The sequence below is a fragment of the Phyllostomus discolor genome, chromosome 1 (genome assembly GCF_004126475.2).
Source record: "Phyllostomus discolor isolate MPI-MPIP mPhyDis1 chromosome 1, mPhyDis1.pri.v3, whole genome shotgun sequence".
NCBI lineage: Eukaryota > Metazoa > Chordata > Mammalia > Chiroptera > Phyllostomidae > Phyllostomus > Phyllostomus discolor.
In genome coordinates, this window is record NC_040903.2 from 173,755,493 (window position 1) to 173,780,421 (window position 24,929).

The following is a 24,929-nucleotide window of genomic DNA, read 5'->3' on the forward strand; positions in this document are numbered from 1 at the left end:
AGTGGAGGAACAAATTGATCTTTTCCTCCCCACCCCCGCCCCCCGAAAACCAATACATAAATTTTTTTAATTTGCTCTGGAAGAATTTAACTACATCTTAAAATCCTGCCCATTTAAATGAATGACTATTTCAGATAAATATTGATATATATGAATATATATTGATATATGATATATATAGTAACTGTGAGAAAAGCAGGGAGTTTAATGTATAGAAAAATACCCTTGATAAGATCGCATAATCCCAAGCACTCAAGCTTTTAGTGTCTTGTTACATAAAATCCACAATGCTTCCCAAGCTCACTTCCTGGCTATTAATGGGAAAAAACCAAAAACAACTAACTGCATTAGATAGTAGCTTTGGAGCTTTACATCTAAACCCAGCCCATTTGAAGCAGCAGTCCTGCATGTGATGCTGCCAGTAAAACCCGCTGCATGAAGACTTCCTGTTTCAGTAAGACACCTACAGAGACAGCGTTACCATAAGCTTCATCAGACACAGCATTATTTCAAAGAACTAGCAGGTCTCAACTCTCAGTCACATTGATAAAGGAACATAGAGTCTCAGGTTCTCAGTTTTAGTTAGATCCCCAGCTGTGAACACTTTCTTGCCCTAAAGTGAAAGCAGTACATTGATAAATTACTACCTAGAACGTGTGAAAAACAAAATCCAGTAAACACCTTAAGGTAATTAGTAGTTAAAACAAGAAACCACTTTTCTGTAACTCAAGACTGGCTACTATGTCTATTTAGGGCAAAGAGGACAGACTAGCCTATTACCTCCACTAGCCAGGGAGCATCTCTTTAAGTGGGCAGTATGATTAGGGGCACTACAACTTTAAAGAAAAAGCCAGAGATCTTTCTCATTTATATTATGTTCATTCTACTAGTATATTAGTATACTATACAGAAACATTGTCCAAATGGTTAGCAGTTAACAGCAAGGATAATGAAACTTGGAAAAGCCAATCTGACTCTAGGACCCTCACTTGTTTTAGTTCGTTCCATCCACAGATCCTAAAAATTTGCAAATTTATTAAAAAATCTTAACAAGGTCATAAAAGCACAACATATCAGTTTTTCTGTTTCTTTGGTTGGCTTGGGTCTTGGCTAATACAGACAGCTCCATTTATTCAAAATGCTAAAATTTCCTAAGAAAACTATGAATAAAAAAGTAACATTTTATATTACAATGACTTCATTTTCAACAAGAGAACACTTTTAAACCTCCTGTTGTATCTTAGGCCTCCATCCTTTCAAATGAACAATTTTCAATTTTTTTAATGTAGCAGAACCACATCTTTCAAACAAAATCTTATTAAAACGTAATATGTTAGTAGCAAAGAAAGAGGGAGTCCTGCTTGCTCACTTTTCCTTTCCCAGTCTCTTGTGGTGGGAAATGGGGGCTCCTTGAGACTTTGCGGAACACGATGGAAACCAACTGCTTTAGAGAATATGCGCCTGTAAACTGTTAATGATTGCAGCTGCCCAAAACAGAACTGACTGCAGAGGCTGACGTTATAAGTTCCAATTTAAGTTCATTAGTGATAGTTAAGTAATTCAGGTAAGAACACTTTGCAGAGAAGCTGTCATGTACACCCTACTTTAGTCACAAAGTTAGTGTCTTATTTTAGAAGCCAGGGAGGATTGTGTCACAGGACAAACTGCTATCCTTAGCCAATCTACCTTTGTCAGAAACACCCTTCTATGCATATTTCACCAGATACCAAACAGGGAAAAAGAGTGAAAGAGTCAATTCTTGGTGCCTCCATTTGCTTGTTTCCAAGTAAAAACATTCTCTAGCAATATCCTATTTCACAAGGATAATATGAAAATTAATAAACATAGGTACATAGCTATCTGATGTGAAAGAAATGTACTTATTCTTGCAACTAAGAAGGAAAACAAGCCATTATTTGTAGACTAGGGATATACATTTTCTTAATTCTGGAGGAACAGAATCATTGGTATCTTGATGCTTACATGATTCTTTCTAGGCCTGATTCAGCAGAAGAATCGAAACTTAAAAAGCAAATCCTCAAGATATTCCCCATGTTTCTCGATTAATAAAAAACAACCTGCAGGTCTGTTTCCAGTTCTTGGTGTTCTCCTACCTTTCATCCATGACCAATCTTCATCAATCTTCCTTTCTCAAATATTTAAAATTTCTTTCTATTGAGGCAATATACACAGGTAAGAGTAGAAATAATCTTTCCATTAAAAAATACACAAAGGCCACCAAGAAGCAACTCTTAGAAGAAATAGAAATAGATGTGTAAAAATGTTTACCTTCCCCCACGAACTAATACACATCTAGTAAGGTACCATTTTCCGCATCTGACTGACACAGATGAAAAGATTCTTGATAATGTTCAGGGTTTCTGAAGGAGTAGGGAAACCACCAAAGAAATGTGCACACACAAGAGAATGGAAACCATCTTTCTGCGGGGCTAGTTGACAATGTGAGACAAAACTGCAGATGTGTATACCCTTTGACTCAGAGAGTAGTCGTCCAGAATTTGTCCCAGGAAAAAATAGCCAAGTTTGGACTACAGAAATGTACTACAAGTATGTTCAGTATAATATTGTTTATAACATTAAAAAACAGAAAAGATTTGTATGTCTTTGAAGATACTTCTAAAGTAGAATTTGAAAAATTAAAAAAAATAACATGGTTACATTTGACCCCTTCCCTCAAATCACATCTATAGTGTACTTCTGAAATTCCTCCCTCATTCATTGCTTCCTCTCCATCTCATTGTGATTTTCAGAGCTAAGAACTAAGAACATAGTTATTTTCAAAGAAAATTTTTATAAAGGATATTTTTTGTTTTTGTTTATTGCTTTTTTTCTGATTACAAAATACATGTACTCATAAAAAAAAAGAACAAAGGGAGGAGGATAAAAGAAGCACCTCAGAAATAAATAGAAGTGAAAGACCAAAGACAACAATTAGCTAGTTCTCTCCTGCTTAAGCCTTAGGGCACAAGGCTTTGCTTACTTAACACCTCACATCCCTAGAAACTCTTTTTACTTTTCAACTTCTCTAGTCTTCAGGCTCTTTCTCTTCTACCATCCCTTAAATGCACCCTCTTTCTCCCACTCATCCAAGTTCAGCATCATCTCATCGTCCAGGATTGCATGTTTATTAACACCTACATGGTGATGAATTCTTAATTCCTATTCTCAAGCCTAAATTTTTCTAAGTCGCAGATTCACATTTCTGTATATACATATGCTGCAGCACGTTCCTCAAAGTTAATATATTCACAAACTCTACCTGATTTCCCCACCACACTCTAAATGTTTACTTGGTCACTTGGTCTCCCCAAGCTGACAAACTCAGTCACCTTTGACCCCTTCCCTCAAATCACGCCTATAGCCTACTTCTGAAAGTCCTCCCTAATTCATTCCTTCCTCTCCATCTCACTGTCATTTTCAGAGCTAAGAACTAAGACAGGCCTGGCCATTTCTGACCTGAACTATAAAGGCAAACAAACATTCTTAAGTGACCATTATATGCCGTACACAGTAAAAGGAGTTGAGACTATGAAGATTTAATAAAGTACTGCAAGTGCTAGAGCAAAATCCACAAGATGGCAATCTCTTTCCTATCTGATCTAATCTTATCACTACCTGAATTATCTTTCTAGAATACAAACCAGATCATATCCCTCATCTGTTGTAAAATCCTGATGATTCTACTCCACTGCCTATAGGATAAAGTCCAAATGCTTTAATACCTTGCAAACACCTCACAATCTGGTCCCAACCTGCCAAATAGCTTCATCTATTACTTTTTCTTCACTTCACACCCCCTTACCCAGTCATGTATAACTAGTTGCTGCTCTAATAATACGCTAAGCAATTTCACAACATCTAATGTTTGTGTGTCCTCCTGTTGCCAGACAGCCATTCTTCCTTGTGCCAAACCAGTGGGAAGTCCTGTCCTACTCTCCATATCTCTGAAACCTTCATCGGTCTTCTCTGCCAATGTAGTTTTTACATAATCTATTATAATACTTATCACTTTGTATTATAATTTGTTTTTTTTCTTTCCCTCTATCACTACACTGTGAAATTCTTAAGGACAGAAAATATATTTTGTTATTTCCAAAGTTTAGCAAGATGGTAAACATTTAAGAACTATTTGTTAACTATTTGTTAAATGAATAGTGAGATAAAAACAGATTTGCAGAAAACCAAAATGTACTAACTATAGTTAACATTACATTTTTGGATTGGTATGGAATCCAGGGGTCCACCCAAACATTAAGGCCATTACCTACCCCCCACAGCATACCAGAAGCCCAAAGAAGCCCCTGGTTTTTTCTCCCCTCTTCCTATTCATCTGGTAATCTATCCATCATTCCACAAATAACAGTAAATAATACAAGTAGAATCCCTACCCTCCAATGGGCTTATATTCAAGTAAGAAGAAACAATTAACAGGTAAACAACTATATTAAATCAATTCAGATAGTGATAATGTGATGAATAAAATAAAGCAGTTTCATGGGATAGAATATAGCTAAGAGAGAAATGTGCTACTTTAAAATGGAAGGGGTATCCTGGCCAGATAGCTCAGATGGTTAGAGCATCATCCTGATATGCCAAGGTTGCGGGTTTGATCTCCAGTCAAGGTACATACAAGAACGAACCAATGAATGCATAAATAAGTGGAATAACAAACCATTGTTTCTCTCTCTTCCTCTCTCTCTCTCTCTCAAATTAATAAAACAAACAAATAAGTAAATAAAATGGAGGTGGGAAAGAAATCATAGAAAGTTTCTCTGAGATTGTAACATAAAAGCTGAGGCCTGAAGAATGAGAAGTAACTAGTTAAGCAAAATTTAGGGGGGAAAATCTGCAGGCAGAAGGAATATTAATTATAAAAGCTCTAAAGCAGAAATGCACTTGGCTGTTTGAGAGACAGAAGACAGTGTGGCTAGAATAAGAAATGAGTCTGAAGAAGAAGCAAGACCCTGCAAACAGTAGCCTTGGTGGAGGATCAAAGCTACTTTGCCTTGAGTTTGGAATTTCCTAGTTTACATCTTTCTGTTGTCTGTATAATCTTCTACTTATGAATATCAGAGCAAGAGAATGCTGGATAGGTATACAGCACACCCTCTTGTCAGAAAGATGTCGAATGATTCTGAAAGTACCTTTTCTGGTTTCTGTTGACAAAAAGAATTCCTAGATACAATGCTATAACAATATGATCCCAGGGCTAATGAAAACCTGATAAGTACGTGAGAATAAAACCACTTGAAAAGAAAGACAAGTTCTTTCTACTGACTACAAAGCAAGTCAAAATGAGAACAAAATTATCCTGGATTCATGAGAGAAAATAAAAGACAACACTCTACTACTCTGAAAATATACACGGGCTACAATTTTATCCTTCATCCTTTTTTTTTAACTGAGTGGATTTTTCCATTTCTGTGTAAACTCAGAGATCATATCATACAAATCTAGACCTAAGTGAATGGAACAGAGTTCCAGTTTTCATTGACCAAGGTTTTTCTTCAACTTTATAGAAATTAAAAACAATTTTATGATGTTTTGAGAATACATGAATTTATATGCATTCTAATCTGCCTTTCGGCAGTAACTTTGTGCATGCTTATGTCATAATCTGTTTAATTCAAGTATTACCATGATGTTAGAGCAAAGTCAATCCATTATGTAAATGAATGCTCACGAAAGTAGCTGCTAAAGCAATTCAGTAGTTACTAGGAATTCAAGCAGTGTGAAATTACACATCCTACTCCTATTCTCTGCAGCATCTGTGGGCTTTGCTACCCCGAACAGGAACATGTCACTAAATGTGAAGAGCCTTTCATTATCCTACACAGGTCTTAAAATTCCAGGATGCCAGCCTTCTACCAGCAAAAATAAATTCATTCTCAGCATCCCCAAATTCAATTCTGCACCCAGTGATCTCTGGCTAGTGTAGTGATGTTTCCCTGAATCTCTCTATGGGGGATCAAAAATAAGACTTTCTCCCTCTTCTTTTGCAGAATCATCAGAAGTAGCAGAGGTAACAAGTAACTATTATCTTATGCTCCTACACTCCCATTCCCCTAAGGGCCAAAGTCTCTTTCTTACAAGGTATCTTCATAATAATCCATAGCGCCAATGTTTATGAAGAAAAAGAAAACACTTTAGCCTCAAAGAGAACCTCTTTACATTCTCCACGCTGATTGATGCCCAACTTCATACATTTGTAAGATCTTTCATTTTCTCTTCCCTAATCATCTAGGAGGTGAATTATAAATAAATACCCAATATGCCTCCTTCTCAATTTCACATCTTCAAACTGGTGCATTTTGTCATTATTCATCATCTCACTTATAAATTTATACTTGAAATAAAAAATCTAGTTCCTTGTTGGAGAAAAAAATTGCATAATTTCTTCCTAAAGTTTCAGTTAAATCCTGATGCTGAGACTTCCAGAAAGAAATGCAAATACAGTATCAGCTGGAAAGCCTCTCTAAACAGGATGTATATCCTATATCCTTGCGGATTAAATTTGGATATTATTGCCTTATTAGGGTCAGGGTTTGAATTAAAACAAGACCTTCCTTCCCTCTCAAGGTGTGGGGTTCAGGGGCCAACAACATCTAGAGTATCTGGGAATCTGTTAAAAAGACAGAATTTAGGGCTCTACCTCTCAGACCAACTAAATCAGAATCTCCATTTTATTGCAATCTATATGCAGATCTCCTTACATCATAAAATCTCAGAATTGGTGGGAAATTTAAAAGCCTATATTCACAGAGATAAACCTTGCATAACAATAACAGATAATGACTCTCCCATTCACAAATTCGTTAGTCCTTGTAACAACAGGTCTTCCTTAAAAGAATTTCCTATAAAATTATAAATTGTTTGTCTTGAAACACACCATAGTTCATCACAGCTGCTGCTGTTGTTAGCAGAAATCACTGATATAACCAAGTTCTTACCTAATCTGAGCTCTCCGAAGTTCCCACACCCTATCTTCTTGCCAACCCTGAAGTTGGGTCCCACCATAAGAACCCCAGAGGATGTTGAGGAGCCAGATGGTCGGGAGCAGTGTGTACTCCTTTGTGCCATGGGTTTAGTGGTCCGTTGTTTTTCATCCTTCTCCCTACTGGGATGGTCCATGATCCTACACGACAGAGTTTCTCCACAATGAGTAGCCTCAGGCTGTATAACTCTCTTCAATACAAAAGTAGGTCCAAATAAACGGTAGTCAGAGAAAGGTAAGAAGTTCTTTTGGCACCATTTTTATGTTTCTAATATATCTCCAAGGGATGAAAAACCATTGAATTGTTCTTGTAGGACATGTAGTCTGTAGGTCTCAAGCATAGGAGGATATTTTGTAACCTAGGTAAAGATCAAGAAAACACAGAGTTAAAAATTTAATTTTAAAACAAATCAAGAAAGTTATCACTAATTAGACTGGCTCTTATCCAAAAATGAGCAAAGTGAATAGCTTCCTAAAATGGGTTCTGGTTTTATATCCTCCAACAGTTCAGCCATCTGGACTAGTTATTCATCAGGTAACATAAGCTCAGAAGGCTGAACACCATGGCAGCTACAGGAACACACAAGCCTTTAATGTAAAATGCTCTCTTCTAATACTGCACATGTGACCCAAAAGGAAGTCATTTATTGGCTTTTTATTACTAGCTAACAGAAAGATAAGCAAGGGTTAAACCTAGTTAAATAAACTGAGGACAACTGAAAGATCTTCCTTTTAATTTGGACAGAACCTGTAAGAAACAAGGTTACTCCCTGCCCCCCACCCCAACCCCACCGTTTATCAAGCACTGACAGCAATCACACAACCCCAAACAAGTTACTGAATGACAGAGACACGTCCACAAAGGGCTTTCCAAAACCCTACTGGTACTGAGCAGTCCTAGACTAAACTAAAGCTTTGGAAAGCTCAACTTTTGGTCTGGTTTTCATTGTGGACTGTGTATACAAAGGCAGAGTGCTGGAAGCTGATCTTGTGCACAAATCCAAAGTGAAAATAAAGCTGACACAAAAAAAATCTTAAACAAACTTCATTCCTATGGAAATTCTCCAGTGTCCCAAATCAGGACTAAGCCCAAGACAAAAGTTTACACTGAGATAATTTTGATGCTATTATTTTCTTTAAGATTTTATTCATTTATTCCAGAGAAAAAGGGAGAAAAAGAGGGAGCAAAACATCAATCACATGCCCCCAGCAGGGGACCTGGCCAGCAACCCAGGTATGTGCCCAAGCCAGGAACAGAACTGGTAACCTTTTGGTCCACAGGCTGGCTGGCGCTTAATCCACTGAGCCACACCAGCCAGGGTTGATGGTATTTTTGATAATTCAGGTGAGTATCCTTAACAAAAAAAAAAGTTCTTAAAATTAACACATACTTATATTTCACTTTCATTAAATATTTCCCTTAAAACTTTAAGGAAGAAGAGAATTATAACGGCTTGTTTATTCATATAAATAATATACAATAAAGCAAAAGTATCTAGTCTGTAAGTTTTTTATGCACACCTGTGAGCTGACAGTACAAATGGGTACATAGTCCAAGAATATGTTTACTCAATTATAGTAGTAAAAATTGTTTATTCTCATCTTTTCTGTTTTCTTTGCACTACTAAAACTGCACAATGACTTTAGGCTTCCACACAGCTAATCATTAACAAAATATACTTCTATGAATTCAGATAATATATGTATATTCATAATGTATACTAAGGAAAAAAATCAGGGTGATGAGAGGAGGTCAGCAATTACTGCTTTTCCCACATGAGCAACATTATGAATTTATATTTTTCCTCATTCTTCTTCATATTTCCAAATGTAGCTAATATTCTCCAATTATCTTTTTTGTTCACCCAAAGTTCCTCAAACAACATTAGTAAGAAAATGGAAATACAATTTAAGATATTTTCTTTAGACAGTCCCATCGTAACTGGTGGGAGTGTGTCTCTATATGAGAAACTGTCAGGCTATCGTTTCTTCCCTTATACTACAAAAATTTTTGAAGACAGAAAAAGTCTTAGCCTATTCAAACCATTTTGAGCATTCGACTAACTTCCAAATTTTCATAAATTACTGTATCACTCATGTCATGGTCTCATAGTTGTAAGATTTGGAAAACTGTACTACCTTATCTGTTGCCCTTTATATTTTTATTTGTATTCACTGTTATGCTAACAGACGAAGGTTATTTTTATTTTCCTTTGCACTCAGACTCATGTCACATTAGGGGGAGTAATCAGACACAGCTCTTCTTTTCCGGGAATACTTGCATGTACACATCAGACAAATATATACAATACTTGCAAGGTTAGAAACCTGCAGAAAGCCTAAAACTGCCTTCAGTTGGGAAAAGAATGATTTTAATAGGGGCTTGTAGACCAGAACAATACCTTTACTTCCTACATATATGGCAAAAACTCACATTTAAGATAGCAATTTTCTAATCTATGCTTGGGACATTAGTACAGTCTCATCCATAGTTAATAAAAAAAATGAATAATATTCAATATCACTTCATGTGGTGCCTCTCATATAAGAAAGCAAACTGAACAACTAAAATTTTAAAAATCCAATTTCTTTATCACCACTCACTGCTCAAAACAAATTTTTTTTTTAATTTGTATTTATTTATATTTAGAGAGGGTGGAAGGAAGGAAGAGAGGGAGAGACACATTGATAGGTTGCCTCTCACAAACACCACGAATAGGGACCGAACTCGCAACCCAGACACATGCCCTGATGGGGAATCTAACCAGCAACCCTTCACTTTGCTGGACGATGCCCAGCAGAGCCACACTGGTCAGGGCTCACAACTAATTTCTACTTCCCAGTTACAAACTCGTTAGCTTGTCATTTGAGTCCCTTCAATATCAACTCCTTATTTAAATTCATGTTTCAGAAAGCTAGTGAATAAACACAAAGAACACCTATTCTTAGCCCTTACACCAAGAATGACCTCTTAACTCCTCTGTCTTAAATGTAAGGACTGACTCATATCCTTCTTCCTTTGTGAAAACTTTAATAACCAATTCATCGTTAACACTTAGAGTACAACTATCTATGCCAATTATTAGACAACTACCACATACCACATTTATTGATATGTACTCTAATAGCTGATTTGGTTATAAACCTTTGAAGTTAAAGATCTTGTCATATAAGCCCTGGCTGGGTAGCGCAGTTGATAAGAGCGTTGTCCCAATACATCAAAGTTGGGGGTTTGATATCTGGTCAGGACACATACAAGAAGAAACCAATGAATACATAAATAAATGGAACAACAATCTCTCTCTCTCAAAAATCAATAAACAATTTTATAAAAGATCTTGTCAGATTCCTTAAGTTGCTTGCATATAATTGATACCAAATACTGAGTAATAACTATGATAGTCTTGTTTAACAGAAAATGAACTGCCAGTGACATAACCAAATAATAAGAGTAAAGAGAACCCTAAGAACTCCTAGAGATCTGCCCTAGCTGGTGTGACTCAGTGGACTGAGTGCTGGCCTGTGACCTAAAAGGTCACAGGTTCGATTACCAGTCAGGGCACATGCCTGGGTTGCGGGCCAGGCCCCCAGTCAGGGCATGTGAGAATCTGGTGTTTCTCTCCCTCTCTTTGTCTTTCTCCCTCCCTTCCTCTCTCTAAAAATAAAGAAATAAAAATCTAAAAAAGAAAAAAAAAAAAAAACCTCAAAGAATTCCTCCAGCAGGAAGTTAGTGTTATCTCACTTGAATAGTGTGAAGACACAAGCTAGTTAGGATTTCCATTTCGCAAGGATATTAAATAGTTTATTTACAGTTCCTAAAAGACAGCAGGTAAAAAGTTTGCTCAAGAACCAGGTCAAAGAGAATACCCATGGTAGTAAGTTCTATTTTAACATTATTTTTTTAAAATGGCTTCTAAGGACAGCAGTAAAGGACTAACTACATGCTTATATTATTTCTCCTTTTTAAATAGTAAAAACAAGGAGGTAAAGAAGAGAAATTATATCAATATAATAAACAGAAATAACTTGATATGTATCTATTAAATGTGTTAATGTTATGATGAATACATATTTGAATTTTTAGAGTCACACCAGCAAGTTCCTTAAGAAGACTAATTCTACTCTTTCTTTTTTTTTTTTTTTTTTAATTTTAATTGTTGTTCAAACACAACTTCTGGCCAAGATGCAGGCATAGGTGAACACACCGTATCTCCACGCACAACCAAGACTGGAACAACAATTTAGAGGCAGAATAACACCCAGAACTGACAGAAAATTTATCTGAATGGAAGTCAGACAGCCAAGAAGTTGAAATAGACCCATTCATCCAGACCAGTAGGAGGGGCAGAGACGAGCAGCCAGGCGCAGGTTTTAGCATGGAGAGCAGAGAGCAGTGGGTGCATAAGGCAACTGGGAGCTCGTAAGGCATCTGGGGTGCACAAGATCGCAGCGGGTAGGCCCTGAGTATGCAAGCGGCAGCTGGCAGACCCAGTGAGGTGGCGATTGTGGAGCAGGGCAGAGCGCGCAACCCAGGATTCCAGGGAAGGGACTGAGGTCCCATGGAGAACAGAGCTACCACCATTGTTCCCTCTCGACCCTGCCCTCATATACAACGTCACAATCTAGCGACTGGGGTGCCCAGCCCTGGTGAACACCTAAGGCTCCGCCCCTCTCCGTAACAGAAGAACAAATCAGTGCCCCAGAACTCATCCTTTTGAGTGACCAAGAGATAGCTAACCTATCAGATGCACAGTTCAAAACACTGGTGATCAGGAAGCTCACAGAATTGGTTGATTTTGGGAGCAAATTACATGAACAAATGCAGGTTACCATAAAAGAAATGAAGGAAAATGCACAGGGAACCAATAGTGATGGGAAGGAAACTGGGACTCAAATCAGTAGAGTGGACCAGAAGGAAGAAAGAAACAACCAAACAGAAAAGAATGGAGAAATAAGAATTCAAAAAAACGAGGAGAAGCTTAGGAACCTCCAGGACATCTTTAAACATTCCAGCATCCGAATTATAGGGGTACCAGAAGGGGAAGAGGAAGAGCAACATATTGAAAACATATTTGAACAAATAATAAAGGAGGACTTCCCCATTATGGCAAAGGAAATAGACTTCCAGGAAGTCCAGGAAGCTCGGAGAGTCCCAAAGAAGTTGGACCCAAGAAGAAACACACCAAGGCACATCATAATTACATCAGCCAAGGTAAAAATGAAGGAGAGAATCCTAGAAGCAGCAAGAGATAAGGGGACAGTCACCTACAAAGGAGTTCCCATCAGACTGTCAGCTGATTTCTCAAAAGAGACCTTACAGGCAAGAAGGGGCCGGAAAGAAGTATTCCAAGTCATGAAAGACAAGGACCCACATCCCAGATTGCTCTATCCAGCAAAGCTTTCATTTAGAATGGAAGGGCAGACAAAGTGCTTCTCAGGTAAGGTCAAGTTAAAGGAGTTCATCATCACCAAGCCCTTATTTTATGAAATGTTAAAGGGACTTATCTAAGAAAAGAAGATTTAAAAAAACGTGTATAGCAAAAGGACAGCAAACTCACAATTATTAACAACCACACCTAAAGCAAAACCAAAAGAAACTAAGCAAACAACTAGAACAGGAACAGAACCACAGACATGGAGATCACATGGAGTGTTAGCAACAGGGGAGTGGGAGGAGGAGAGAGGGGGAAAAGGTACAGAGAATAAGTAGCACAGATTGTAGGTAGACAATAGATGGGGGAGGGTAAGAATAGTATGAGAAATGTAGAAGCTAAAGAACTTAGAAGTATGACACACGGACATGGACTAAAGCGGGGGGAAGTGGGTGGGAGAGGGTGTACAGGGTGGAGGGGAGGGAAGGGGGGAAAATGGGACAACTGTAATAGCATAATCAATAAAATATATTTTAAAAAATTGTTGTTCAAACACAGTTTTCTGTCTTTTACTCCCATCCCAGCCCACCCACCCAGCCCTCCCCACCTCCCTCCCATTTCCACCCCCCCTAGTTTTTGTCCATGTGTCCTTTATACTTGTTCCTGTAAACCCTTCCCCCTTTCCCCTGAAATTCCCTCCCCTCTGGTCACTGTCAGCCTGTTCTCTATTTGAGTGTCTTTGGTTATATTTTGCTTGTTTGTTTGTTTTGTTGTTTAGGTTCCTGTTAAAGGTGAAATCATATGGTATTTGTCTTTCACCACCTGGCTTATTTCACTTTTAATTCTAGTACTTTCTGTCAATTGAGGCATGCCTGAATTAAAGGGAAAAATATTTTTTAAGGTGTGAGACCCAACATATTCTTTGTTATCAGAAGTTATCATTTAAGTAGCATAATCAATAAAATATATTAAAAAAATAAAACCACAATGAGATATCACCTCAAAAAAAGTTTATAACTTTTTTCAGAAACTGTTTATACCCTTCCCTTATCACTACTTAGTGAATAAAAATAGATTTAGACAACTGGCTTTCTTGACTGAGAAATGATAAAAGCTCTCTAGCAGATTAAAGAATTGCTACCTATAGTGAAATCAACAAATCCAAGTCTGCCGGGTTTACGTTAGAGGTGAAAAATATGACTATCTTCAGAAGTAGTCAGTGAAAAGTTGTCTTTCACAGACTGCTCTGTATGATGTTATAGCATTCCATCGCATTGAAATGGAAGGAATTTATGCCTCTAATCACTACCACCCTGAGACAACATATTAAAGACAGAGGTCAAAAGGCAGCAAGAGATGCTTTGTTGGAGAGATAGGCATGGTCTACCAGGAATAAAATGACTAAAGTAAATGTACTGCTTTATGTCATAGTATTTTGCCACACTTTAGGTCTAAAAAAATTAAATCATATTATAAAATCATCAAAGAAAATATTAAAGTATAGCTGTGAACCTGTTAAATGAAAATAAATCACTGATTTACAGTTTATTTCAGATTCTCATATACTGCTGCTGTCAAAAATGAGGCATATAAATATTGAAATTTTAAAGTCCAAATATAGTCAGCCTTTGGTGATAGTCAAAACAAGAGGCTGCCAGTCTTCTCCATCTCTTTTCTGATATAACTTAGGGAGAAATTGTTTATTGGTATAGGAATGCTGGATTACATGTAAGTGTATGCTGAACTTTCAAGAATCTCCAAAGTGACCAGACTCTCTCTTCGATTGCTTCATCGGCCACATGTTTGCTTTGGTTCTAATGCTTACAGACTCTTGGTCACAAGTTTCAGCTTCAGGTATCACTTCTCACACCAGTATCCAAAACAGAAATGAAAGGCACTAGCAAAACAGCATCTGTTTTTTTTGTAAGAATAAAAATTCTGCCCTGGCTGGCATAGCTCAGTGGATTGAGTGCGGGCTGCGAACCAAAGTGTCGCAGGTTCGATTCCCAGCCGGGGCACATGCCTGGGTTGCGGGCCACGGCCCCCGGCAACCGCACATTGATGTTTCTCTCTCTCTCTTTCTCCCTCCCTTCCCTCTCTAAAAATAAATAAATAAATCTTTAAAAAATTAAAAAAATTAAAAAAAAAAAAGAATAAAAATTCTTCCCAGAGCTCCCAGCAAAATTCCCCTGATGTTGAGTTGTCAGCAGTGTTTGCAATAATATCTGAAATTCCCAGTGTAAGCTTCTCGAAGAATGCAATCAAAGCCTAACCTGATGTTCAGAACACAGGATAAACTATTAAGAGCAGTATAACACCCAAAGAAAGTGATAAGTAAACATTCAGTAAAAATGACATGTGCATGTGTACATGTCATGTGTATGCTTAAAAAACTATCAAAATCACAGGACAATAAAAAAAATTATAGGGCAGGCTCTTTCTTGATTGGGGACCGTCCTGCACCTAAGGCAGGAAAATGGTAGCCACAAAGGCGATGAAAATGTCACTGGAGTCAATCAACTCTAGGCTCCAACTTGTTAGGAAAAGTGGAAAGTGTATGCTGGGGTACAAGCAGACTCAGAAGATGATCAGACAAGGCAAAGCAAAACCAGGTCATCCTCACCAACAACCTTCCAGCTCCGAGGAAGATAAAACAGAGTGCCATGCCATGTTGGCCAAGACTGGTGTCCATCACTTCAGAGCCCAATACTACTGAATTGGGCACAGCATGTAAAAGATACTTGAGTACCCACACTATCCATCACCGATCCAGGTGATTCTGATATCATCGGAAGCATGCCAGCAGAGTGGTGAAAAGTAAATCATGCACAATTTTTCTTTAACAAAACTGCCCCGAGCTTGGTTTAAAAAAAAAAAGTTATAGGGCAATTTAAGTAATTCACTTTAACTTTCTTAAAAAGGACACATTAAAAAACCTCACGTTGCTGATCAAAATTGATTCATTTTAGCCAAAGTGCATTATGGGAGTGCTATTATTAAAGGGAAGAATAATGTTTACAGATTCTGTTACGATTACTGTTTCTTCCACAAATTTCAATTATTAATGTCTCTAATTCTTACCACCCAAGCCCCTCACTGCTCAGTCTATTTCCACCTGACCATTATTTTTTCCAGTTTTTAATATACAAATAACATAACAATGTATTAGTTTAAGGTGTACAATGTAATGATTGAACATAGGTATCTATTGTTTTGGCCAAAACGTTGTAATAACGTAATGACGTTATTTCTGTGCAATGGCTCTAGTAGTGCTTAGTTGTCTTTAACTTTGTTTGAAACAACTTTGTTAGATTGTACAGTGACAACTGTCATTTCAGCATGCATTAAAAAAATCAAAATTGGTGAATTTTTGTGTAGCCATTTTAATATTAAAGATGGAAGAAGATATGTAACATTCTTGGTATATTATGCTTTATTATTTCAAGAAAGGTAAAAATGCAAGTAAAATGCAAAAAAAGATCTGTGCAGTGCATAAAGAAGGTGTTGTGACTGATCAAAGGTGTCAAAAGTGGTTTGAAAAGTTTTTTGTTACTATTGACATTTCGGCTAAATAATTCATTGCTGTTGGCCTGTCTTATGCATTGGAAGATGTTTAGCAGGACCCCTGGCCTCTACCCACTAGAAAAGCCAATAGTGGTAGATGGCTGACATACTCAAAATATCCAAATCAATAAAGTTACTGGTGAAAATAAAAAATGTGTCTTTTTTATTTTAAGCTGTTTCCATGTCTTGGCTATTGTAAATAATGCTGCAAAGAACATGGGGGTGCAGGTAACTCTTTGAAATATGATTTCCTTTCTTTTACATAAATGCCCAAAATGTGTCTTTTTATTTTACAGAAAAAACCTAACAGACTTTCTGGTCAACCCAATACTATGAAACAATTGCTAAGTTTAGTTAACACCCATCACCATATATAAATTTTTCTTGTGATGGTAACATTTAAGATTGACAGCAATTCTCAGATATATAATGCAGTATTGTTACCTATAATCGCTGTGCTGTACATTGTACCCTCAGAACTTATAACTGGAAGTTTGTATCTTTTAAGTACTTTCACTCATTCTACCCTCCCCTTCCTAAGAGTACCCCTTCCCACTCCCTGCTTCTGGCCACACCAATCTATTTTCTGTTTTCATGAGTTCAGTTTTTTAGATTCCACATATTAGTGAGCCTACAATATAGTATCTGTGCTTCTCTATCTGACTTATTTCACTTAGCATAATGCCCTCAAGGACCATCCATATTGTCAAAGATGGCAGGACTTCCTTCATTTTTATGGCTGAATACTATTCCAGTTTCTGTATGTTTACCACATTTTATTTATTTATTTATTTATTTATCCACTGATAGGCACTTAAGCTGTTTCCATGCCTTGGCTATTGTAAATAATGCTGCAAAGAAAATGGGGGTACAGGTAACTCTTTGAAATAGTGATTTTCTTTCTTTTACATAAATGCCCAGAGGTAAAATTGCTGGGTCTTATCTTAGTTCTATTTATAATTTTTTTGAGGAACTTCCATACTATTTCCCATAGTGACTGCACCAATTTACATTGCCACCAATGGTGCACCAGAGTTCTCTTTTCTCCACATCCTCACAGGCACTTATCTCTTGTCCTTTTTATGACAGTCATTGTAACAGATGTGAGGTGACATCTCAATGTGATTTTGACTTACGTTTCCCTGATGATCAGTGATATTGAGCATCGTTTCATGTACCTATTAGTCATGTGTATGTCTTTAGAAAAATATCTATATTCAGTTCCTCTGCCCATTTTTCATTCAAGTTATTTGGGTTTTCTTCCCTATTGAGTTTTGGAGTTCTTTATACATTTTACTTTTTTTGATAAACGAATTGTACTTTATTCTTTTATTTGTACACTGAAATAATACTACATAGAAATGACAAAGAATGAAGTATTGGTAAATGCCACAACCTATATTTACCTCAAAAACACTGAACAGAAGATGTATGATTCCGTTTATATAGCATTCAATAACAGGCAAAACTAATACATGGTGGTAGATATTAACCTCTTATCAAGGACATATGATTTATAAATATTTTCTCATTCTGTAAGTTGCCTTTTCATTTTATTGATGGTTCCCTTTGCTGTGTAGAAGCTTTTTAGTTTGATGTACTCCTACTTGTCTACTTTTGCTACATCTTTGTTTTTGGTGTCAAATCCAAAAACCCCAGGCATGTACCCTGACTGGGAATCAAACTGGTGACCCCTTGGTTCACAGGCTGGCACTCAATCCACTAAGCCACACCAGCCAGGGCCCAATGTTTCTTGTTGATTTTGTCTGGATGATCTATCCATTATTAAAAGTGGAGTACTGAAATCCCTTACTATTATTGTGTTACTCTCTGCAGGTCTTTTAATATTTATTTACATTATATATTTAGGTGCTCCTAGGTGGGGTGCATAAGTATTTACAAAAGCAATGTCCTTTTGTTTGATGGACAATATTATCATTATAATGACTTTGTCTCCTATTATTAGTCTTTGTCTCAAAGTCTGCTTTGTCTGATTTAAGTATAGCTACTACCATTGCTTTCTTTTGGCTTCCATCTCTTCACTTTGACTATGTGTCCTTAAAGCCAAAGTGTCTCTGGTAAAGAGCATATCGTTGGTCATGCGTTTTTATCCATTAAGCCACTCTATGTCTTTTGATTGGAAATTTTTTTTTAAAACAAATATCTTTTTTAAAAAAACATTTTATTTATTTATTTTTAGGGAGGGAAGGGAGGGAGAGAGAGAGAGAGAGAGAGAGAAACATCAATGTGCGGGTGCTGGGGGTTATGGCCTGCAACCCAGGAATGTACCCTGGCTGGGAATCGAACCTGGGACACTTTGGTTCCCAGCCCGTGCTCAATCCACTGAGCTACGCCAGCCAGGGCTGATTGGAAATTTTTTAATCTATTTATACTTAAAATAATTATTGATAGGCATGAACTTGCTGTTACCATTTTGCTGGCTGTTTTGTAATTCTTTTGTTCTGTTCTTGTTCTCTTAGTCTCTTCCTTTGTGACTTAATGATTTTCTTTAGTGTATGCTTAGGTTTCATTCTCTTGGGCTTTTGTGCGTGTATCTATTATAGGTTTTTTAGTCTTGTGGTTGCAATAAGGCCTATATAAGACATTTCTAACAATGTCTTTTAAGCTGATAACAACATAAATTAAAATGCACACTAATGCTCTGTATTTTTATTTCTCCTCTACATTTTATATTTTTGATGCCACAATTTCTATCTTTTTACCTTATGTATCCATTAACAATTACTATAGTTACAGTTATTTTTACTATTTTTCTTTTAAACTTTGTACTAGACTTATAAATTAGCCACCATCATTACATTAGAGCATTATAAATTTAAATATACACTTATCATTACCACTGAGATTTATATGTTCACATTTTCCTGGTACTAAATAGCATCCTTTAGTTTCAGCTTGAACAAGTCCCTATACAATTTGGCTGGTCTAGTGGTAAGTGAACTCCTTAAGTTTTTGCTTGCCTGAAAAATTCTTTATCTCTCCTTCAAACCTAAAGGACTCCTAACCTCAGTGAGAATTTTTATGACCTTTCTTTATAATCTTTATATAAAATCTTTATAATTTTTATAATCTTTATCAGGTAAATCACTTATCTCTGCTTCATTAAGGTCTGTTTCTGCAATTTTATCTTGTTATTTTGTTTGGAAAATATTTCTATTTCTTCATTTTCCTTGACTCTCTGAGTTGGTCTCTGTGTATTAGATGAAACAGCCACCTCTCCCAGTCTTGATGGAGTAGGTCTGTAGAAAATGAAACTGACCATTCAACCAGACCCTAGCTCTTTCCCGTCACTGGAATCTTTGTGATGGTTCAACCTGCTTTCTTTGTTCTCAGTGGCTCTCAGTAGACGAGGGTGTGCCAAGACCTGTCAAAGTCCCAAAGGGGAGGATCTCAATCCATCACCCAGATGCAGGCTGACAGGAAATGGGACCCTCAGGCAGCAGCTCCTAAAGTGTTCCAGTGGATCTTTCAGACAGAGACTGGGAGTGGGGGTTTTCAGCCTGCTCCCTCTTCGATAAGCCCTGAGGGGTGGGGGGCGTAGGAAAGGGAGAGGCAGTTAAAAACGGTTTCTTTGTTACAGTCCCGTGGGACCCACTAACAAGCCCTGCTGCCCACCGTGACCAGGCAATCAAAATGTGTATCCCCTGGGTGGAAGCCACAAAAGCCAAGGCAGCAAATGAGTATACAAGCTCATTCCAGGGAGATACAAGTAACATGGAGTGGGCCAGAGAGAGAATAAGGAGATTTCACCTGCCAGCCTCTGGGATTTCTGAGGAAAACTGTAGTCTGTACACAGATGTGTGCTAAAGCAGAAACCTGACCTGTAGGCAGTAGCTTTTAAAACATGCAAATAGTCCTCTTTCAGAGAAAGATGGGGAGTTAGGCATTTCTGTCTTCTGCAGGAGTGTCTTCTGTCTACTGGGCCCTGAGGGGCGGGACACAAGGGGTGGTAGTGGTGTCATGGCAAGTCCTTGAGGGCCTGTTAAGAACTGTTTGTTATAGTCTTCAGCTTCCTGTGGACACAGGTCTTACTGTCTTTCAGAGTTAGGTGTACTGGGGCATGTCCCTTAAGGGGAGGTCTTAAATGCTGGGGTGCTAGATATTGTGTCCAAACCCTTTGCTCCTCAGGGAGAACCAGGGAACTGTTCTTGGGAAGAAGAGAGAAGCAGTTCCCTCCTGTGTCAGGGATGAGGTTTGTGAAAAGAGATTTGTGTCTCAGCCTTTTCTACCCATTTTAATGTGGGTATTTTTCCTTGTTTGCTCACTGTGTAGGAGTTGCTCAGCTGGTTTCTAGATCCTTTCAGAGGGAATTCTTCTGTGTGTAGCTGTTGATTTGATGTGTCCATGAAAGGAAGTGAGTTCATCTTGAACTAAAACCAAACCAAGACCATCTGACAATTTTCATTTCTTTAGTGCCTCGCATTCTTTCACATTTCCCAGTTATAAAAAAAAAAATAAAAATTTACTATCATTTAAAAAACAATATTCTCAGCCAGTTATTTTGTAAATATTGACAAACTGATTCTAAAGTTTACATGACAAGGTCCAAGACCCAGCATAGTCAACATACTATTAAAAGAGAAAAACCTGACACTACCCAAGTTCAAGACTTACTATGAAGCTACAGTAATCAAGACAGTGTGAAAATGGCAGAAGAATAGACAAGTAAATCAGTGGAACAGAAGAGAAAGTCAAGAAATAGACCCACATAAATACAGTCAAACTAATCTTTGTCAAAGAAGTAAAGGCAGCTCAGTGGAAGATTGTCTTTCTGACAAATGGTGGTGGAGTACATGAACACCACATGCAAAAAAGTGTATCAAAGCCCTGGCTGGCGTAGCTCAGTGGATTGAGTGCGGGCTGCGAACCAAAGTGTCGCAGGTTCGATTCCCAGTCAGGGTACATGCCTGGGTTGCAGGCCATGACCCCCAGCAACCGCACATTGATGTTTCTCTCTCTATCTCCCTCCCTTCCCACTCTAAAAATAAATAAATAAAATCTTTAAAAAAAAAGTGTATCAAGACACAGACCTTTCACCTGCCACAAAAATGAACTCAAAATGGATCATAGACACAAATGTAAAACATTAAATTATAAAACTACTAGGAGCTACAACAGGAGAAAAATCTAAGTGACTTTGGGTCTAGCAATGATTTCTCATATACAACACCAGAAGTGTTATCCATGAAAGAAAAAATTGATAAATTAAACTTAATTAAGATTAAAATTAATAACTCTGCTCTGCAAAAGTCACTGTTAAGAGAATGAAAAAACAAGCTGAAAAAAGACTGTTATCTAAAATATACCAAAAAACTCTAAAAACTGAACAAACAACCCAATTAAAAAATGGGTTAATGATCCGAACAGAAATACACCAAATATATATATATATATATATATACATCACAAACATATACAGATCACAAACCAGCATTATGAAAAGATCCTCAACATCATATGCCATTAGAGAATTGCAAAATTAAAATGATATACCACTACACACTTCTTAGAATGGTAAAAATCCAAAACACTAACAACACCAAATACTAGTGAGGATGTAAAACAACAGGACTCTCCCATTTACTGCTGATGGGAATGCAAAATGTTACTGCCCCTTTCAAAAAAAGTTTGATAGTTTCTTACTAAATTAAAAACACTCTTACCATATAGTACAGCAACCCTTCATGTTTATTCAAATGAACAAGTCCATAAAAAATGGCTTCACATGACTAGTTTTGGCAGCTTAATTTGAAACGGCCAAAAACTGGAAGCAACCACGATGTCTTTCACTGGTGTGTTTCAATGGTGAATAAATAAACTATGGTATAGCCACACAATGAAATATTACTCAGTCATTTTAAAAAATAAGGTTATCAAGCCACAAAGATATAGAGGAACCTTAAATGAATAGTGCTAAGTGAAGGAATCCAGTCTGAAAATGCTATATATTGTATATGATTCCAACTATATGGCATTCTGGAAAAGAAAAAACTATGCAGCAGATCAGTGGTTGCTAGAGATTCAGGAGGGAGGAGCCAAGAAGTATAAATAGATGTAGCAAAGGGGGTTTTTAGGGCAGTGGAACTGTTTTATAGGATACTGTAATGGTAGGTACATGTTATTATGTATTTGTCAAAACCCAGAGAAGAGATAATGCAAGGAGTGAATTCTCGTGTAAACTACATACTAATGCAAGGGAAAATATTAATAGGAGAAAATGAAGGTGTATCCAAAAAAAACAAAACAAATGGAAACTATCTATACTCTCTGCTTAATTTTTTTAGGCTCGCCTGAGGACATGCTTATTAATTTTAGAGAGAGTGGGAAAAAGAGAGTATCAATGTGAGAGAGAAACATTGATCCATTTGCCTCTTGTATGTGCCCCCATCAGGGACTGAACCCACAACCTAGGCACGTGTCCTGATTGGGAACTGAATCTACAATCTTTTGGTCTATAGGGAAACTCTCCAATCAAGAAGCCACACAGGCCAGGTTTCCTAAAAATCCAAAACTGAAGTCTCTTAAAATAATAATAATTCCATCTAAAATAGCACCAAGAAACTAAAAGTATATCTGAATATATTTAAAAACATTTGTAGATACACATTAATACATTTATAATATAAAACATCTATAAAATGTTTATGCTCAAAATTAAAATATACTCCTGAGAAAAATTAAGTATCTAAATAGTTAGGACTTCCGGTCAAGATGGAGATGTAGGTAGATACACTTTGCCTCCTTGCACAACCCCAAAAAAGACAAAAACAAATTTAAAACATAAACAACCAAAACTGCCAGAAAATCACACTGTACAGAAGTCTGACAACCAAGGAGTTAAAGAAGAAACATTCATTCAGACCGGTAGGAGGAGCAGAAACAGGCAGCTGGGGCAGAGAGGACACACGGCAAGGCAGTGGCTGAAGGATGGGGCAGGAAGACCAGGAAGGCAAGGTGGACCAGGCAGTCCCACATCTGCGTGTAGATAAACCAGGAGGAACAACTCGGGAGCAAGACAGACTACACAACCCAAGATTCAACTGGGAAAATAAAGCCTAAAAACCACTAACTATAAAAACCTGTGGAGATGCAGCAGTGGGAGAAACTCCCAGCCTCATAGGAGGGTTCACTGGAGAGACCCACAGGGTCCTAGAATGTACACAAACCCACCCACCCAGGAATCAGCACAAGAAGGGCCCAATTTGCTTGTGAGTAGTGGGGGAAGTGAATGAAAGCCTGCTGAGAGCCAAGCAAACGGCACTGTTCTCTCTCTAGCCCCCCTTGCCCCCCACATACAGCACCACAACCCAGCAATATGGGTTGCCCTGTCCTGGCAAATACCTAAGGTTCTGCCCCTTAGAACATAGCAGGTGCATTGGGACAGAGAAATATGGCCCAAATGAAAGAACAGGTCAAAACTCCAAAAATAGAACTAAATGATGAAGAGATAGACAACCTATCAGATGCAGAGTTCAAAACACTGGTAATCAGGATGTTCACCAAAATGGTTGTGTTTAGTCACAAAATAGAGGAAAAAGTGAAGGCTATGAAAAGTGAAATAAAGGAAAATGTACAGGGAACCAACAGTGAAGGGAAGGAAAACAGGACTCAAATCAACGGTTTGAAGCAGAAGGAAGAAATAAACACCCAACTAGAACAGAATGAAGAAACAAGAATTCAAAAAAAATGAGGAGAAACTGACTTAGGAACCTCCCAGACAACTTTAAAAATTTCAACATCTGAATCAGGGGTGCCAGAAAGAGAAGAAAACGACCAATAAACTGAAATCCTATTTGAAAACCTAATGAAGGAGAACTTCCCTAATCTGGCAAAGGAAATAGACTTCCAAGAAGTCCAGGAAGCTCAGAGAGTCCCAAAGAAGTTGGAGCTAAGGAAGCACACACCAAGGCATATTATCATTATATTACACAAGATGAAAGATAAGGAAAGAATCTTGAAAGCAGCAAGAGAAGAGGAGATAGTTACCTACCAAGGAGTTCCCATAAGACTATCAAGCTGATTTCCCAAAAGAAACCATGTAGGCAAGAAGGGGCTGGAAAGAAGCATTCAAAGTCATGAAAGGCAAGGACCTACATCCAACATTACTCTCTCCAGCAAAGCTATCACTTAGAATGGAAGATGCTTCCCAGAAAAGGTCAAGTTAAAGGAGTTCATCATCACCAAGCCCTTATTTTATGAAATGTTAAAGGTACTTATTAAAGAAAAAGAAGATAAAAAATATGAACAGTAAAATTACAACAAACAACTATCAATAACTAAACCTAAAAAAACAAAACAAAAACAAAAACAAACTAAGCAAACAACTAGAATAGAAACAGATCCACAGAAATACAGATCACACGGAGGATTATCGTGGGGAGCAGGAAGGGGGGAGAATGGGGCAAAAGGTACAGGGAATAAGAAGCATAAATGGCAGGCACAAAATAGACAGGGAAAGATTAAGAACAGTATAGGAAATGGAGAAGCCAAAGAACTTATATGTATGACCCATGCACATGAACTAAGGTAGGGAAATGGGGGGGGGGAGCGTTACAGGGCAGAGGGGAATAAAGAGGAGAATAAATGAGATAACTGTAATAGCATAATCAATAAAATAGATTTTAAAAAAAGAGAAAGAGAGGGAGGGAGAGAGAAATATCCATGTGACAAAGAAGTGTCAGCTGCTTGCCTCCAGTACATGCAAGAACCAGGGATCAAATATGCAACCTAGATATGTGCCCTGATGGGAAACAGAACCCCCCAACCTTTTGGTTACAGGATGACTCTCCAACAAACTGAGCCACACTGGCCAGGGCAATAATTGTTTTACTAAAAGAAAAAAAATTTAATTGAGGACCTGTGGGAATCACTGGATCCTGTAACTGAAAAAGTAAATTGAAATGAATGTCTTTGGGTTTGCATCTTTCACTTTTTACTTTTTCAGTGAAAAGAGCTAA

General features: G+C 37.5%; 1 protein-coding gene across 3 annotated transcripts in view; it reads right to left on the reverse strand.

The window, feature by feature from the left end:
* The window catches only part of CSNK1G1 (casein kinase 1 gamma 1), a 169,605-nt gene that overhangs the window by 99,019 nt on the left and 45,657 nt on the right, over positions 1-24,929 (reverse strand). For all 3 annotated transcript variants that reach the window (XM_036009090.1, XM_028505788.2, XM_028505791.2), the window contains exon 2: positions 6,972-7,374. In XM_036009090.1, coding sequence (XP_035864983.1) covers positions 6,972-7,152 — 181 coding nt within the window. In that variant the 5' untranslated portion in view covers positions 7,153-7,374. The remainder of the gene's footprint in view (positions 1-6,971; positions 7,375-24,929) is intronic.